The sequence below is a fragment of the Aotus nancymaae genome, unplaced genomic scaffold, assembly GCF_030222135.1.
Source record: "Aotus nancymaae isolate 86718 unplaced genomic scaffold, 86718_ANA_hifiasm-v0.15.2.pri h1tg000011l, whole genome shotgun sequence".
Lineage (NCBI taxonomy): Eukaryota > Metazoa > Chordata > Mammalia > Primates > Aotidae > Aotus > Aotus nancymaae.
The window spans coordinates 41,528,928-41,545,225 of record NW_026988422.1 but is presented as its reverse complement, the minus strand read 5'-3'; the positions used below and the strand labels follow the sequence as shown (position 1 = coordinate 41,545,225).

General features: G+C 41.9%; 1 protein-coding gene and 1 pseudogene across 2 annotated transcripts in view; one reads left to right on the top strand and one right to left on the bottom strand.

Annotated features, from left to right (window-relative positions):
• KNL1 (kinetochore scaffold 1) overlaps positions 1-16,298 on the bottom strand; it is a 71,329-nt gene that overhangs the window by 17,677 nt on the left and 37,354 nt on the right. For both annotated transcript variants that reach the window (XM_064374852.1, XM_064374853.1), the window contains 3 exons: positions 6,931-7,046; positions 3,705-3,795; positions 2,351-2,467 (listed from right to left, as the gene is read on the bottom strand). In XM_064374852.1, the coding sequence (XP_064230922.1) occupies positions 2,351-2,467; positions 3,705-3,795; positions 6,931-7,046 (324 nt within the window). The remainder of the gene's footprint in view (positions 1-2,350; positions 2,468-3,704; positions 3,796-6,930; positions 7,047-16,298) is intronic.
• LOC105724134 (small ribosomal subunit protein uS5-like) lies at positions 1,043-1,926 on the top strand (annotated as a pseudogene).

Genomic DNA, 16,298 nt, shown 5'->3' with positions numbered 1-16,298 from the left:
GGAACTTAAAAAACAAAAGTAAATTTTATTAAAATAAGTTTTAGCCAAAAGAACTCTGGAAAATAAAATGTTTACTTTATAAATTTAATAAAATATTTCATTAAAAAATAAAATCTTATAAAAAGTATATTGACATAAAACTAATTTTGGTACTTTAGCATTTCTTTTTTTTTTTTTTTTTTTTTTTTTTTGAGACGGAGTCTCGCTCTTGTTACCCAGGCTGGAGTGCAATGGCGCGATCTCGGCTCACTGCAACCTCCGCCTCCTGGGTTCAGGCAATTCTCCTGCCTCAGCCTCCTGAGTAGCTGGGATTACAGGCACGCGCCACCGTGCCCAGCTAATTTTTTTGTATTAGTAGAGACGGGGTTTCACAATGTTGACCAGGATGGTCTCGATCTCTCGACCTCGTGATCCACCCGCCTCGGCCTCCCAAAGTGCTGGGATTACAGGCTTGAGCCACCGCGCCCGGTACTTTAGCATTTCTATATGTGTTCCATGGAATATAATATATTAATATTTATTACTTAAAAATATTTCTATGATGAACTAAACATCGGAAACACTGGTCAAAAACAATTTAGCATTTATGTTTAGACTTAAAAAATTTGTATTTCTCTGAAAGGGCATATTGCTTGCAACATTTCCAAACTTATCTGCCAATGGGAAGTTTTTTTTTTTTTTTTTTTGAGACAGAGTCTCACTAGTCTCACTCTGTTGCCCAGGCTGGAGTGCAGTGGTGCAATCTCAGCTCACTGCAACCTCCGCCTCTTGGGTTCAAGCGATTCTCCTTCCTTAGCCTCCCGAGTAGCTGGGATTACAGGTGCACACCACCATGCCTGGCTAATTTTTGTATTTTTAGTAGAGATGGGATTTTGCCATGTTGGTCAGGCTGGTCTCAAACTCCTGACCTCGTGATCCGCCCACCTTGGCCTCCCAAAGTGCTGGGATTACAGGTGTGAGCCACTACACCTGGTGGAAAGTTTTTTTTATCCAGAGCCTTTTAAAAAAGCTAATTATTGCTTCTTCTCCGATAAAAAACCAAATGGCAGATGACGCCGGTGCAGCGGTGGGGCGGGCCGGAGGCCCCGGGGGCCCTGGGATGGGGAACCACGGTGGCTTCCGGGGAGGTTTCAGCAGTGGTATCTGGGGCCGGGGTCGCGGCCGTGGACGCGGCCGGGGCTGGGGCTGCGCGGAGCTTGCGGAGGCAAAGCCGAGGATAAGGAGTGGATGCCTGTCACCAAGTTGGGCCGCCTGGTCAAAGACATGAAGATTAAATCTCTGGAGATCTATCTCTTCTCTCTGCCCATCAAGGAATCTGAGATCATAGACTTTTTCCTGGGTGCCTCTCTCAAGGATGAGGTTTTGAAGATTATGCCGGTGCAGAAGCAGAGCCGTGCTGGCCAGCGCATCAGGTTCAAGGCGTTTGTTGCTATTGGGGACCACAATGGTCACGTTGGTCTGGGTATTAAGTGTTCCAAGGAGGTGCCACTGCCATCCGTGGGGCCATCATCCTGGCCAAGCTCTCCACTGTCCCCGTGCACAGAGGCTACTGGGGGAACAAGATCGGCAAGCCCCACACCGTTCCTTGCAAGGTGACAGGCCGCTGTGGCTCTGTGCTGATGTGCCTCATCCCCGTGCCCAGGGGCACTGGCATTGTCTCAGCACCTGTGCCCAAGAAACTGTTCATGATGGCTGGTATCGATGACTGCTACACCTCAGCTAGGGGCTGCACTGCCACCTTGGGCAACTTCGCCAAGGCCACCTTTGATGCCATCTCTTAAGACTTACAGCTACCTGACCCCCGATCTCTGGAAGGAGACTGTATTTACCAAGTCTCCCTATGAGGAATTCACTGACTACCTTGTCAAGACCCACACCAGAGTCTCCGTGCAGAGGACCCAAGCTCCAGCTGTGGCTACAACATAGGGTTTTTATACAAGAAAAATAACATGAATTAACATTGCAAAAAAAAAAAAAGCTAATTATTTTGGGAAATGCTACTTTAAACACATGTACATACATATAGAGCTTGGTATGGACTATGAAGAAGATAATACTATGATATAGTCCTTAGCAATGGGAGACCAGAATCCTATATATTTTATTTCAGTATGTATGATGGATAATAGTATTTAAGATGAGACATAGATCCACATTGGTAATTATATTCCAGTATTCCTCAAGATGCCAGGAATAGCCACTTTTGACAATTGAACCTTACCTCTTAATTTTAAGTTTCTGCCCAAGTCTTATTCATATGTCTTCTAAGGAAGATTCTTCATATTCTATAACCACTATAAAGTATTTTTAAAATCTCTTTCTTTCTATGATGTTAACTGTCTCAAATTACCTGAGCTGACTGCACCAGCTTGCCATACAGAGCCACTTTTCCTTGGTGAGTGAAGACTTTAGTCATCTTGGTAAAACATGATTTTATTTTGTTGAGGTAAATTCCAAAGGCCTGTAGCTGAAGGGGAAAATTACAGAGTACATTGTACTAAAACAAATGAGTCAGAAGAGGTAAATGGTCTAGGAAGGCTATACTTTGCCTATCCTAAGGCAGGATATTTGTCATTTGCCAATTTAATTCTATATAATTGTCTAAGATCAGAAAAAAAGATTTTAGTTTTGATTCCTGCCTTTAACTGATTTATTCATATTATGAATTAGAAAATGACAGGCTCTTTTTTTTTTTTTTTTTTTTGAGACAGAGTCTCACTCTGTCGCCAGGCGCCAAGCTGGAGTGCAGTGGCACAATCTCGGCTCACTGCAACCTCTGCCTCCTGGGTTCAAGCAATTCTCCTGCCTCAGCCTCCCGAGTAGCTGGGACTACAGGCGCACGCCACCACGCCCAACTAATTTTTGTATTTTTAGTAGAGACGGGGTTTCACCATGTTGGCCAGGATGGTCTCGATCTCTTGACCTCGTGATCCACCCGCCTCGGCCTCCCAAAGTGCTGGGATTACAGGCTTGAGCCACCGCGCCCAGCCTAGAAAATGACAGGCTCTTAAAGAAACTTTTTTTTTTTTTTTTTGAGACGGAGTTTCGCTCTCGTTACCCAGGCTGGAGTGCAATGGCGCGATCTCGGCTCACCGCAACCTCCGCCTCCTGGGTTCAGGCAATTCTCCTGCCTCAGCTTCCTGAGTAGCTGGGATTACAGGCACGCGCCACCATGCCCAGCTAATTTTTTTTTTTTTTTGTATTAGTAGAGACGGGGTTTCACAATGTTGACCAGGATGGTCTCGATCTCTTGACCTCGTGATCCACCCGCCTCGGCCTCCCAAAGTGCTGGGATTACAGGCTTGAGCCACCGCGCCCGGCCCAAGAAACTTTTTAATATATTAGGGCACATATAAAATGGGCCGATTACTATTTAATCAATTAAAGCAAATCTTTTCTTCGTCTAAATCTAAGTGAAAGGCAAATAGGAAGGAGGGAACTCTAAATAAACTTCAACTATATATTGAAGTTTAAATTGATAAATTAAATTGATTAATTGATCATCTCAGGTTTGTAAATATTACACATTAACAATTGCATATAATTGAGACCTTGCTTATAAATAAGACCTTGGTACCACATTACACCTAAAAAGTAAGTTAAATAACTCATCACTAATGACCAAGTAACAGTTACTTATTTCACAATAGACATTGTTCAGAATGTCTTTACTGATTCCCATTCAGAAAAAAAGACAAAAGTACCTCTTCGTCAGAGCAGTGTCTCATTTTTTCCCACAGGTTCTTATTTATATCAGCCAACAGTTTATCTTGGTTCGATGCAGAAAGCTTTAGCCTAAAATACAAAAAAGTTAATTAGCAGAGGATTCAAAACCAGCTTTAATGAACCAGCTCTGATCTACAGTCATGCTTAGCTTAACTCTTCCTCGTTTTTTCCTACATAAAAAGAGGGGAATTTGGCCGGCCTTGGTGGCTCATGCTTGTAATCATAGCACTTCGTGAGGCTGAGGCAGGTGGATTACCTGAGGTCAGGAGTTCAACACCAGCCTGACCAACATGGAGAAACCCATCTCTACTAAGAACACAAAAATTAGCCGGGCATGATGGAGCATGCCTGTAATCCCAGCTACTTGGGAGGCTGAGGCAGGAGAATCGCTTAAACACAGGAGGCAGAGGTTGCAGTGAGCCAAGATTGCGCCATTGCACTCCAGCCTGGCCAACAAGAGCAAAACTCGGTCTCAAAAAGAAAAAAAAAAGGAAAAAAAAAAAAGAAAGAAAAAGAGGGGAATTCACTCTATAAAAGCCTGATTATTCAATCTGATTATTCACTTGAAGAATAGCAGTTTAAGAATGTCATAAATCAAAAAACCTTCTATCACCAACAGAATTCTCATCTCAACATACCTACTTGTTCCAATGTGAAACATTTTGCTTATAAAGAATCCTTAAGGTCTATCAATGATCTATGTTATGAAGTTGTAGCTATTATTTTAATAAAAGTTTCCAATTCAGTTCAAAGTCTTATCTCACATTTTTAGAATAGCATTTATAAAAGCAGCAAAGCTATTATAATCTTAGTCTCTTGTTAATAAATGGAGAAAATACATTTATAACAGAGATAGAAGATCTCTTGTAGAGTATATAGGCAGGCACATAGATGCAAAATCAAACAGTAAAGCACCCCTAAACATACTGTCCATTGAGTGTAAGATCCCGTTTCATTCAAAATAAACATTCTTGGCCAGGCATAGTGGCTCATGCCTGTAATCCCAGCACTTAGGGAAGCCAAGGCAGATGGATCACTTGAGGTCAGAAGTTCAAGACCATCCTGGCCAACATGGTGAAACCCCGTCTCTGCTAAAAATAAAAAATTAGCCCAGTATGTTGGTGGGTGCTTGTAATCACAGCTACTCAAGAGGCTGAAACAGGAGAATCACTTGAACCCAGGATTCGAAGGCTGCAGTGAGTTGAGAGGGTGCCACTGCACTCCAGCCCAGGCAACAGTACGAGACTCTGTCTCAATTAAAAGAAACAAAATTCTCAGGGAAATCCTGACACAGCCAACTCTTTTAAACAACATGAAGATACAAAATTTGTCAGTCTTGTTCGGTGACGAACCCCAGTGCATAGTATAATGCCTGGCAGATGTAGGTGCTCAAATAAATATTTGTCAAATGAATAGAATCAGGCAAATCTGAATTATCTTAATTTCTGATTTTAAAACTACATAATTATTAAAATTTTAAATATTTTTTCTTCTACTTCCAAAACCCAGATAATTCTTTTTTTTTTTTTTTTTTTTTTTTTTTTGAGACGGAGTTTCGCTCTTGTTACCCAGGCTGGAGTGCAATGGCGAGATCTCGGCTCACCGCAACCTCCGCCTCCTGGGTTCAGGCAATTCTCCTGCCTCAGCCTCCTGAGTAGCTGGGATTACAGGCACGCGCCACCATGCCCAGCTAATTTTTTTGTATTAGTAGAGACGGGGTTTCACAATGTTGACCAGGATGGTCTCGATCTCTTGACCTCGTGATCCACCTGCCTCGGCCTCCCAAAGTGCTGGGATTACAGGCTTGAGCCACCGCGCCCGGCCCAGATAATTCTTAAAGATTATTTTATTTCTTTTCTGTTTGTTCGACTGGTTCAAATTTAGCTGGATAGTCCCAGATAAGTATGACATAAACACTATTTTGAGTTTTAAAGTCTGATTTACTGAAGGGAATCTAGATATATCTAATTTGTAAATCAGTCTGCAGTATTTACGTGTACCATAACAATGAGCTATCTTCTAAGTAAAACCATGTTCTTTTATATATATAAACAAGGGTAAATGTGGTAAAATTATAAAGTCAAAGGCAATCTGATTTCAGGCACTACATACAGGTTAAGTGTCCCTTACCTGAAATGCCTGGGACCAGAAGTGTTTTGGATTTTGGAATATTTGAATATACAAGATATCTTGCAGGTGAAACCTAAGCCTAAACATGAAATTCATTTATGTTCCATATATACCTTGTACACAGTTTGTAGGTAAATTTATACAATTTTTTTGTTTTTTTAGAGACAGGGTTTTGCTATGTTGTCCAGGCTGGAGTGCAGTGACTATTCACAGGTGCAATCCCACTACTGATCAGCACAGGAGTTTTGACCTACTCTGTTTCCAACCTGGACTGGTTCACCCCTCCTTAGGCAACCTGGTGGTCCCCTGCTCCTGGGAGGTAACCATATTGATGCCGAACTTAGTGCAGACACCCACTTGGCATAGCGCAATACAGCCCAGAACTCCTGGGCTCAAGCCATCCTCCCACCTCAGCCTCCCAAGTAGCTGGGACTACCGGCACGCGCCACCGCACCTGGCAATTTATACAATATTTTAAACAATTTTGTGCATGAAGCAAAGTTTGTGTAAAGCATTTATATTTATGTGTGGCATTTTCCACCTGCATCATATTGGTGGCTAAAACGTTTTGGATTTTGGAGCATTTCAAATTTCCAATTTCCAGATTAGAGATACTCAACTTGCATAAATCTCTAAAAGGTATTTTCTTTCAAAGATGTTCTCTAGCAATCAACTTATAATATTGTAATCTAATAATTACTGTTTATTCTTATTAAGGACCTACTTTTTCCTAAGAGTGGTATGAAAACAATTTATGTATGCCATTTCTATTGTTCATATCTTTTGGCTGAGTAGGTTTTATTATCTCCACTTTATGGATTTAGACATGAAGGTTAAATGACTTACCTGAGGGTATACAGCTAGTGTTGAAGCCAAGACTGAGCTTCAATCTGACTATAAGGCCGAAACTCTTTCCCCCACATCACACAGCCAATCAATGCCATCAAACTGCCAACAAATACCATCCACTTTTCCCTGTGCCAGTGTTATTCTAATCAAAACCTTACCACACAAACTATTCACTGATCCCTCCCCTAAAAAAAACACCACATATAAACATTAAAGCTTTCATACTCTTCAATCTTTTGGCGACGAGCTTCACAATCTTGTCTATAAATCTGTATCTTGGGTCGGTAAACATATTGACTTAACATCAGGTCTTCTGGAGTAGGCGGTGTGTTTATGGTAAACTGGAAAAAAAAATCAGTGCCTATGAACTGGTATCTTGCAGACAAAACAATATATAAGAATTAACTCAAATTTCAGAGTGCCTATTTTAAAACATCCTACAAGGAAAAATTTGAATACTCCATTAAGTTCATAATGCTAGTAAGCAAAAAGTTTGAATCTGAATTCAAGTCTCTGACTTCTAAGTCCATTTACCCATAGATGTTTATGGAACTGTGGTTGTCTCACTCACAAGGGAATGAAAGTAGTTTGAAAAATGGCTATGCGTTAAGAAAATAAATACTACCTACAAATTCAAACTTACCAGGAACCCTTTTTAATTTTTCTTTTTAAGCCAGTTTCCTTGCAACTATTCCCATTCTCTAGCCATAATCCTTACTCTACCCCAGGCTGAACTCAAACTTTTCTGACATATCCTCCATTTATAAAATAAGGCAGTGAAAACTGGGTTATTTAAAAATGTTTTATAGCACTAATCCAATGGCTTTGATGTCCTTGACGCAGTATTAAAAAAATCAAGTTGGGGCCAGGCATGGTGGATCACACCTGTATGCCCAGCACTCTGGGAGGCAGTGGGCGGATTACTTGAGGTCAGGAGTTTGAGACCAGCCTGGCCAATAAGGTGAAACTCCATTTCTACTAAAAATACAAAAATTAACTGGGCGTGATGGCACACGTCTGTAGTCCCAGCTACTTGGGAGGATGAGGCAGGAGAACTGCTTGAGCCCAGGAGGCATAGGTTGCAGTGAGCCGAGATTGTATCACTGCACTCCAGCCTAGGCAACAGGGCAAGACTCTTATCTCAAAAAAAAAAAAAAAAAAGAAGAAAAAGAAAAAATCAAGTCAGCTCCTTATTTACAAAACTCAAACAAAACCCCACAACTGAACCTCCAACTCCTAGGCTCAAGCGATCTTCCCTGCTCCTCTTTTCCAGTAGCTAGAACTACAGGTGTGTATCATCATGCATGCATGGTGATAATTTCGAAATTTTTTGTAGAGATGGGGTCTTGCTATGTTGCCCAGGATAGTATCAAATTCCTGACCTCAAATGATTCTCCTGCCTCAACCTCCAAAGCACTGGGATTACAGATATGAGCCACTGTGCCCAGCTACAACTAGCCCTTTTTTTTTTTTGAGTCGGGGTCTGGCTGTCACCTAGGCTGCAGTTTAATGGCGTGATTATGGCTCCCTACAGCCTCAGCCTTCTTGGATCAAGCAACCCCTGACCTCAGCCTGCCAAGTAGCTGGGACTACAGGTGCATGCCAGCTACCATTCCTTTTTTTGAGATGAAGTTTCCCTCTTGTTGCCCAGGTTGGAGTGCAGTGGCACCATCATGGCTCACTGCAACCTCCACTTCCTGGGTTCAAGCAATTCTACTGCCTCAGCCTCTTGAGTAGCTTGGATTACAGGTGTGCACCACCACATCCAGCTAATTTTGTATTTTCAGCAGAGACGAAGTTTCACCATGTTGGCCAGGCTGGTCTTGAACTCCTGACCTCAGGTGATCCACCCGCCTCAGCCTCCCAAAGTGCTGGGATTACAGGCGTGAGCCATCACACCTGGCCAAAAAAATTTTTTTAGGTATGGAGTTTTGCTATGTTGCCAAGCTGGTCTCAAACTCCTAGGCTCAAGTGATCTTCTTGCTCTGGTCTCCCAAAGTGCTGGGATTATGAGCATGAGCCACTGCACCCAGCAAAAATAAAAATAAAAAAATAAAAAAAAGTTTTTAAGGTTAGAATTATACATAAAAATTGAAACTATATGTACTGGTTAAAAAAGAAATCGTGGCTGGGTACGGTGGCTCACAGCTATAGTCCCAAAACTTTGGGAGGCCAAGGTGGGCAGATCAGGAGGTCAAGAGGTCCAGACCATCCTGGAGCATGACTCTGTCTGAAAAAAAAAGAAAAGAAATGCAGACCCGGGCACAGTGGCTCATGCTGTAATCCCAGGAGGTTGAGATGGGAGGATCACTTGAGGCCAGGAACTTGAGACCAGCCTGAGAAACACAGTAAGACCTTGTCTTTATTTATTTATTATTTTTTTTAATTATATATTTTTATTTCCCAGATCCCTGTTCTTTAAAGACCTTGTCTTTAAAAAAGTTTTTAAACATTAGCTGGGCATGGTGACGAAGGGAGTCATCTCTAAATATAAATAAATGACAGATTGGGCTTTCTAAATACCATTTCGCCCACAAAAAGAAATCAGGAGTCCTTGGAGAAATGGACTGCCTTTCCTAAGGGAACCAAACAATTCATGAAAAAATATGTCTTTATAGAAGTATTTAGACAATAAATAAGAAATTATAGAATTACAGGTTGAGTATCCCTTATCCAAAATGCCTGGAACCAAAGTATTTTGGATTTTTTTTTTTTTTTTTTTTTTTTTTTGGAGGCAGAGTCTCACTCTGTCGCCCATGCTGGAGTGCAGTGGCACAATCTTGGCTCACTGCAACTGCTGCTTCCCAGGTTCAGGCGATTCTCCTGTCTCAGCCTCCTGAGTAGCTGTGACTACAGGTGCATGCCACCACACTGGCTAAATTTTTTGTATTTTTAGTAGAGACGGGGTTTCACTATGTTGCCCAAGCTGGTCTCAAACTCCTGAGCTCAGGCAATCCGCCCACCTTGGCGTCCCAAACTGCTGGGAATACAGGTATGAACCACCATGTCTGGCCAAGTATTTTGGATTTTTTCCAAATTTTTGGAATATTTACATATACATAATGAGATATCTTGGGTATGGAACCTGTCTATACATTAAATTCATTTATGTTTCATATATATCTTATACACATAGCCTGATAGTAATTTCACTCAATATTTTAAATAATTTGCATGAAACAAAGCTTACATACATTGAACCATCAGAAAGCAAAGGTATCACTATCTCAGCCACCCATGTGGACTATCTGTGGTTGTTAGGCATCACCGTCATTCCTGACTCACAGTACATTTTGACAGCAACGTATTACATGAGGTCAAGTATGAAATTTTCCACTTGTGGCATCATGTCAGCACTCAAAAATTTTGTGTTTTAGAGATTTCAGATTTTCAATTTTTTGGATCAGGGATGCTCAACCTGGAGCATATCACTACTTTACAACCCTTAATGAATTAATGGCTGCATATATATCATCACCAGACATTATATTATCTATCTTCTAATGGAATTACAACTATAAAGTAAACTTGAAAAAAAAAACTAAAATCTGTTAATCTGATCAAGCCTCTATCAATTTACAAAAAACACAAGGGCAGAGACATATTGGGTATGGACAATTAGCAAAATCCAGACTGTGGTAAACTCTATAGGAAAAATCTGGTTTCTTCATTAAAAGGAAGGACGGAAGAAAAAATAAAGATTAAAAAAATTTTAAATACAAAATAAGAAAAAGAGAGACGGAAAAGGACCTTATAGATTATAAGACTAGAGAAAGAGTTCAGCTAACTGCAATGTTTGAATCTCATTTGGATCCCAAGATAACAAACTGGAAAAAAAAAGGCATAAGATGATCAGGGAAATATAAACATTTACTGAATAACCATTTTATGGTATGACTATGGTATTGAATATGTTTTTAAAATAAGAGTCTTCATCTTCTTACGGATACATATTGTAATACTTACAGATTGATTGATGATGCTTGGGATGTGCTTCACAATAATGGGGGAGGGGAAATAGAAGGTTAGGCAGAGAAAAAAATGAGAGTAGATTTTTTTTCCTTTCTGTGTTTCTTTTTTTTTAGGAGTTGATAATTTTTTAAAATTTTGAGACAAGGTCTCACTCTGTTGCTCAGGCTGGAGTGCACTGGCGTGATCTCAGCTCACTGCAGCCTCCACCTCCTGGGTTCAAGTGACTCTCTCACCTTAGCCTCCCAAGTAGCTGGGACCATAGGCACGCACCACAACTCTCAGCTAATTTTTGTACTTTTTTGGTAGAGGGGGGTTTTACCATGTTGGCCAGGCTGGTGGTCTAGAACTCGTGACTTCAAGTGATCCTCCTGCCTAGGCCTCCCAAAGTACTGGTATGAGTACAGGTATGAGCCTAGGCCTCCCAAAGTACTGGTATGATTACAGGTATGAGCCACAGCACCAGGCCAAGAGTTGATAATTTTTGAAGTTGGGTGACAGGAACACAAGGATTAATAAAACTACTCTATTTTCGGATATGTTTGAAATTTTCTATGAGACTAAATTTTTTTTTAAAAAGGAGGTTTCATCACAAATTTTCATAACACATAAGTGAAGTACAAGACCATGTTCCCAGAGATCTGCCAAGAATAAAAGTGCCAATGAATATGCTCATGCACAGTGGGCACATATTGGATGCAGTTGCCCATGCTGTATGCAGTGAGTGGATTAACTGCGGCACCTTGAATTCAGCACCATGTGTAAAGCCAACCTCCTCTACTGGACTTACTACAATTAAGTAGTATACAACTTAGGCATAATCGGCACCTGAGAACTTCAAGCCTAGAAGGAGCACCTGCAATAGTTCCTCGACCAGCAGGGCATGATAGCTCACGCCTGTAATCCCAGCACTTTGGGAGGCCGAGGTGGGGTTATCACCTTAGGTCAGGAGTTCAAGACCAGACTGGCCAACATGGCGAAACCCTGTCTTTACTAAAAATAAAAAAATTAGCCAGGCATGGTGGTGGGCATCTGTAATCCCAGCTCTTCGAGAGGCTGAGGCAAGGAGAATCACTTGAACCTGGGAGGTGGAGGTTGTAGTGAGCTGAGATCATGCTACTGCACTCCAGCCTGGGCAACAGAGGGAGACTCCATCTCAAAATAAATAAACAAATAAATAAATAATATAGTTCCTCAACCTTACTATGGGATGTGAGTTATAGTGCTTTGGCCTGAGTCACTCCATGAACATGCAGGGGGTTATGGGCCTCTACACTAGCACCTTCTGCTGGTGCTGCCAACCAAGTTCCTGCAACTGCACATATATATGGGATCTGTGTACTACATGTCTATGAGGGCTGGCACACATCTTCCCCCTGCCTCAGGAATACGTTCCCCAATTCCTCCACCATAAAAGAGCCACAGTCATTCAAATCCTCAAACAGATGCCCACAGCCATGAACCTCATTTCCTGTGGTCCATTCATAATTCATCTCTTTGGCCTTTTTCTACTTTGGGATTTTCAAACTTCTTTCCTGAAGTACCATGAACTTTCTTTCCATTTTTATGGGTTTGTTCCCAGATATACTTTCCTATCACTGCGCCTCTTGACTTCAGTAAGACCTGGGAGGAAAGGGAAAGATTCATAACATCAGTTTGTCAAGGATCAATTCCTAAAGCTTCCTCTCCCTCCTTTGCCCTGCCAGCATCCTCTCTACTCCTATCCTTTCCCTGTGCTCTTCTCTGTTTGCTCTTGGTCCCCCGATACTCTTTCTACTTTTCTTATAAAGAGAAAGTAGAAAGAGTATCAGACCCTGGATGCACATGGATGCACACCTAAGCTCCTTTCTCCTCGCTAGCTACAGCTGAGGCAAGAAAGCTCTACTGGGAAGGGGGAGCTGTCATGGTAATGAGGCTGAGGCCTAAAAGAACTGTGCCCATCTTCCTAATTTCTATCCTTGATTTACCTTTTGTATTCAAACATATAATTCCCCTGAAATTGATTTGTTTCTAAACAGCTTTATGGAGATACAATTCACATATAATGTAATACAATTAAATTAATTTTAAAGTATATTCATAAGGTTGTGCAACCATCGGCCACAATATAATTATAAAGCATTTTCATCCCCCCCACCAAAAGAAACTTTATGTCCATTAGCTTCCACTCTCCATTCTCCTCTATTCCTAAACCCAGCCGTAAGTAAACACTAACCAGTTTACTTTTTGGCCATTATGGCTATTTTGGCTGCTATGAGTGTTTGTGTACAATTTTTTGAGTGAATTTAGTTATTCATATCTCTTGGGTATATATTTAGAAATGGAATTACTGTTTCATGTTTAACTTTTTGAGGCACTGTTAAACAGTTTTCCAGTGCGTCTGCACCATTTTACATTCTCACCAGCAAAGTATAAAGGTTTCCATTTCTCTCTCTCTCTTTTTTTTTTTTTTTTTTTTTAAGACAGAGTCTTGCTCTGTTGCCCAGGCTGGAGTGCAGTGGCACAATATTGGCTCACTGCGACCTCCTGGGTTTAAGTGATTGTCCAGCCTCAGCCTCCCAAGTAGCTGGGACTACAGGTGCACACCGCCATGCCTGGCTAATTTTTTTTAGTAAAGACAGGGTTTCACTGTGTTGCTCAGGCTGGTTTCAAACTCCTGAGCTCAGGCAATCTGCCCACCTTGGTCTCCCAAAGTGCTAGGATTACAGGCATGAGCCACTGTGCCTGGCCAGGTTTCTGTCTCTCTATATTGTTGCTGACACTTGTGATTTCTCTTTTTTATTATAGCCACCCTAGTGGCTATGAAATTGTAACTTGTTTTCACTACCATTTCCTAATGGCTAATGATACTGAAGATATATATAGATATATAGATACATATATTTTTTTGAGACAGAGTCTTGCTTTGTCACCAGGCGGGAGTGCAGTGGTGCGATCTTGGCTCACTGCAACCTCCACCTCCCAGGTTCAAGTGATTCATTCTCCTGCCCCAGCCTCCCAAGTAGCTGGGATTACAGGCACACACCACCACCCCCAGCTAACTTTTGTATTTTTAGTAGAGATGGGTTTTCACAATGTTAGCCAGGATGGTCTCGATCTCTTGACCTCGTGATCTGCCCGCCTCAGCCTCCCAAAGTGCTGGGATTACAGGCGTAAGACTGCGCCCAGCCCATGATGCTGAAGATATCATTATGTGTTTATTGACCATTTGTATACAGTTGTGTTGCTTAACAATGGAGATAGTTCTGAGAAATCCTGTGTTAGGTGATTTCAGAGTATACTTACACAAACCTAGGTTGTACAACCTACCACACACCTAGGCTATATGGTATAGCCTACTGCCTACAAATCTGTCCTATACTGAATACTACAGGCAATTGTTATATAATGTTAAGTATTTGTATATCTAGACTTATCTACACATAGAAAAGGTAAAGATATGGTATAAATGAAAAAAATAGGCCCAGCGTGGTGGCTCACACCTATAACCCCAGCACTTTGGGAGGCAGAGGTGGGTGGAACATTTGAGGTCAGGAGTTCAAGACCAGCCTGGCCAATGTGATGAAACCCTTTCTCTACTAAAACTACAAAAATTAGCTGGGAATAGTGGCACACACCTATAATCCCAGCTACTTGGGTGGCTGAGGCAAAAGAATTGCTTTAATCTGGGAGCCGGAGGTTGCAGTAAGCTGAGATTGCATCACTGCACTCCAGCCTGGGTGATGGAGTGAGACTCTGTCTTAAAAAAAAAAAAAAATGGCCAGGTGCGGTGGTTCACGCCTGTAATCCCTCAGAGGCTGACGCGGGCGGATTACGAGGTCAAGAGTTCGAGACCAGCCTGGCCAATATGGCGAAACGCCGTCTCTACTAAAAAAAAATGCAAAAATTAGCCGGGAGTGGTGGTGCGCGCCTGTAATCCCAGCTACTTGTAATACTGAGACAGGAAAATCAATCTTGAATCTGGGAGATGGAGGTTGCTGTGAGCCGAGATCACACCACTGCACTCCAGCCTGGGCAACAGAACAAAAGTCCGCCTCAAAAAAAAAAAAAAAAAAAAAAGTTTGGGCCGGGCGCGGTGGCTCACGCCTGTAATCCCAGCACTGTGGGAGGCCGAGGCGGGTGGATCACGAGGTCAAGAGATCGAGACCATCCTGGTCAACATGGTGAAACCCCATCTCTACTAAAAATACAAAAAATTAGCTGGGCATGGTGGCACATGCCTGTAATCCCAGCTACTCAGGAGGCTGAGGCAGGAGAATTGCCTGAACCCAGGAGGCAGAGGTTGCGGTGAGCCGAGATCGCGCCATTGCACTCCAGCCTGGGTAACAAGAGCGAAACTCCGTCTCAAAAAAAAAAAAAAAAAATTTACACCTGTATGGGGCACTTCCATGAATGGAGCTTACAGGACTGGAAATTGCTCCAGGTAAGTCAGTGAGTGAATGTGAAGGGCTAGGAGATTACTGTACACTACTACAGACTTTATAAACACTGTACTCTTAGGCTACTCATTGAGACGGAGTCTCACTCTGTCACCCAGGCTGGAGTGCAGTGGCCCGATCTCGGCTTACTGCAACCTCCATCCCCCAGGGTTCAAGTGATTCTCCTGCCTCAGCCTCCTGAGTAGCTGGGGTTACAGGCGTGTGCCACTACACCCAGCTAATTTTTGTATTTTTAGTAGATTTTAGCCTGTCACTGCGCCAGGCTAATTTTTCTGTTTTTAGTAGCAATAGGGTTTCACCATCTTGGCCAGGCTGGTCTTGAACTCCTGACCTCGTGATCCACCTGCATCAGCCTCCCAAAGTGCTGGGATTACAGGCGTGAGCCACCGTGCCTGGCTTTGTATTTCTTTAAGAATAAATTAACCTTAGCTTACTATAACTTTTTACTTCCAAACTTTTTAACTTTTTGACTCTTTTATATTGATATTTAGCTTAAAACATGAACAGATTGTACAGCTGTACAGAAATATTTTTCCTTTATATCCTTATTCTATAAACTTTTTTCGATTTTAAAATTTAAAATTTCTTAAAGTTTTTCAAACTTAAACAAAGATACTAACACACACATTAGCCTAGGCCTACACAGGGTCAAGGTCATTAATATCATTGTCTTCCACCTCCACTTCTTGTCCTACTGGAAGATCTTAAAGAATAATAACACCCATGGAGCTATCATCTCCTATGATAACAATGCCTTCTTTTGAAATAACTCCTGAAGGACTTGCCTGAGGTTGTTTTATAGTTAACTTGTTTTATTTATAAGTTGGATTACATTCTAAAGTAACAATAAAGGCCAGGCACGGTGGCTTGCATCTGTAATCTCAGCACTTTGAGAGGCAAGACAGGATTGCTTGAGGCCAGGAATTTGAGACCAGCCTGGTCAATATAGTGAGACCCCATCTCTCTACAAAACATTTAAAAAGCAGCCAGGTGTAGTGGCTTGTGTGTATAATCCTAGCTACTCGGGAGGCTGAGGCAAGAGAATCACTTGAGCACAGGAGGTTGAGGCTGCAGTGAGCCAACCAGCCTGGGTGACAAAGCAAGATTCTGGCTCAAAAAAATAAAATAATGTAACAATAAAGAGTATACTATAGGCCGGGCGTGGTGGCTCAAGCCTGTAATCCC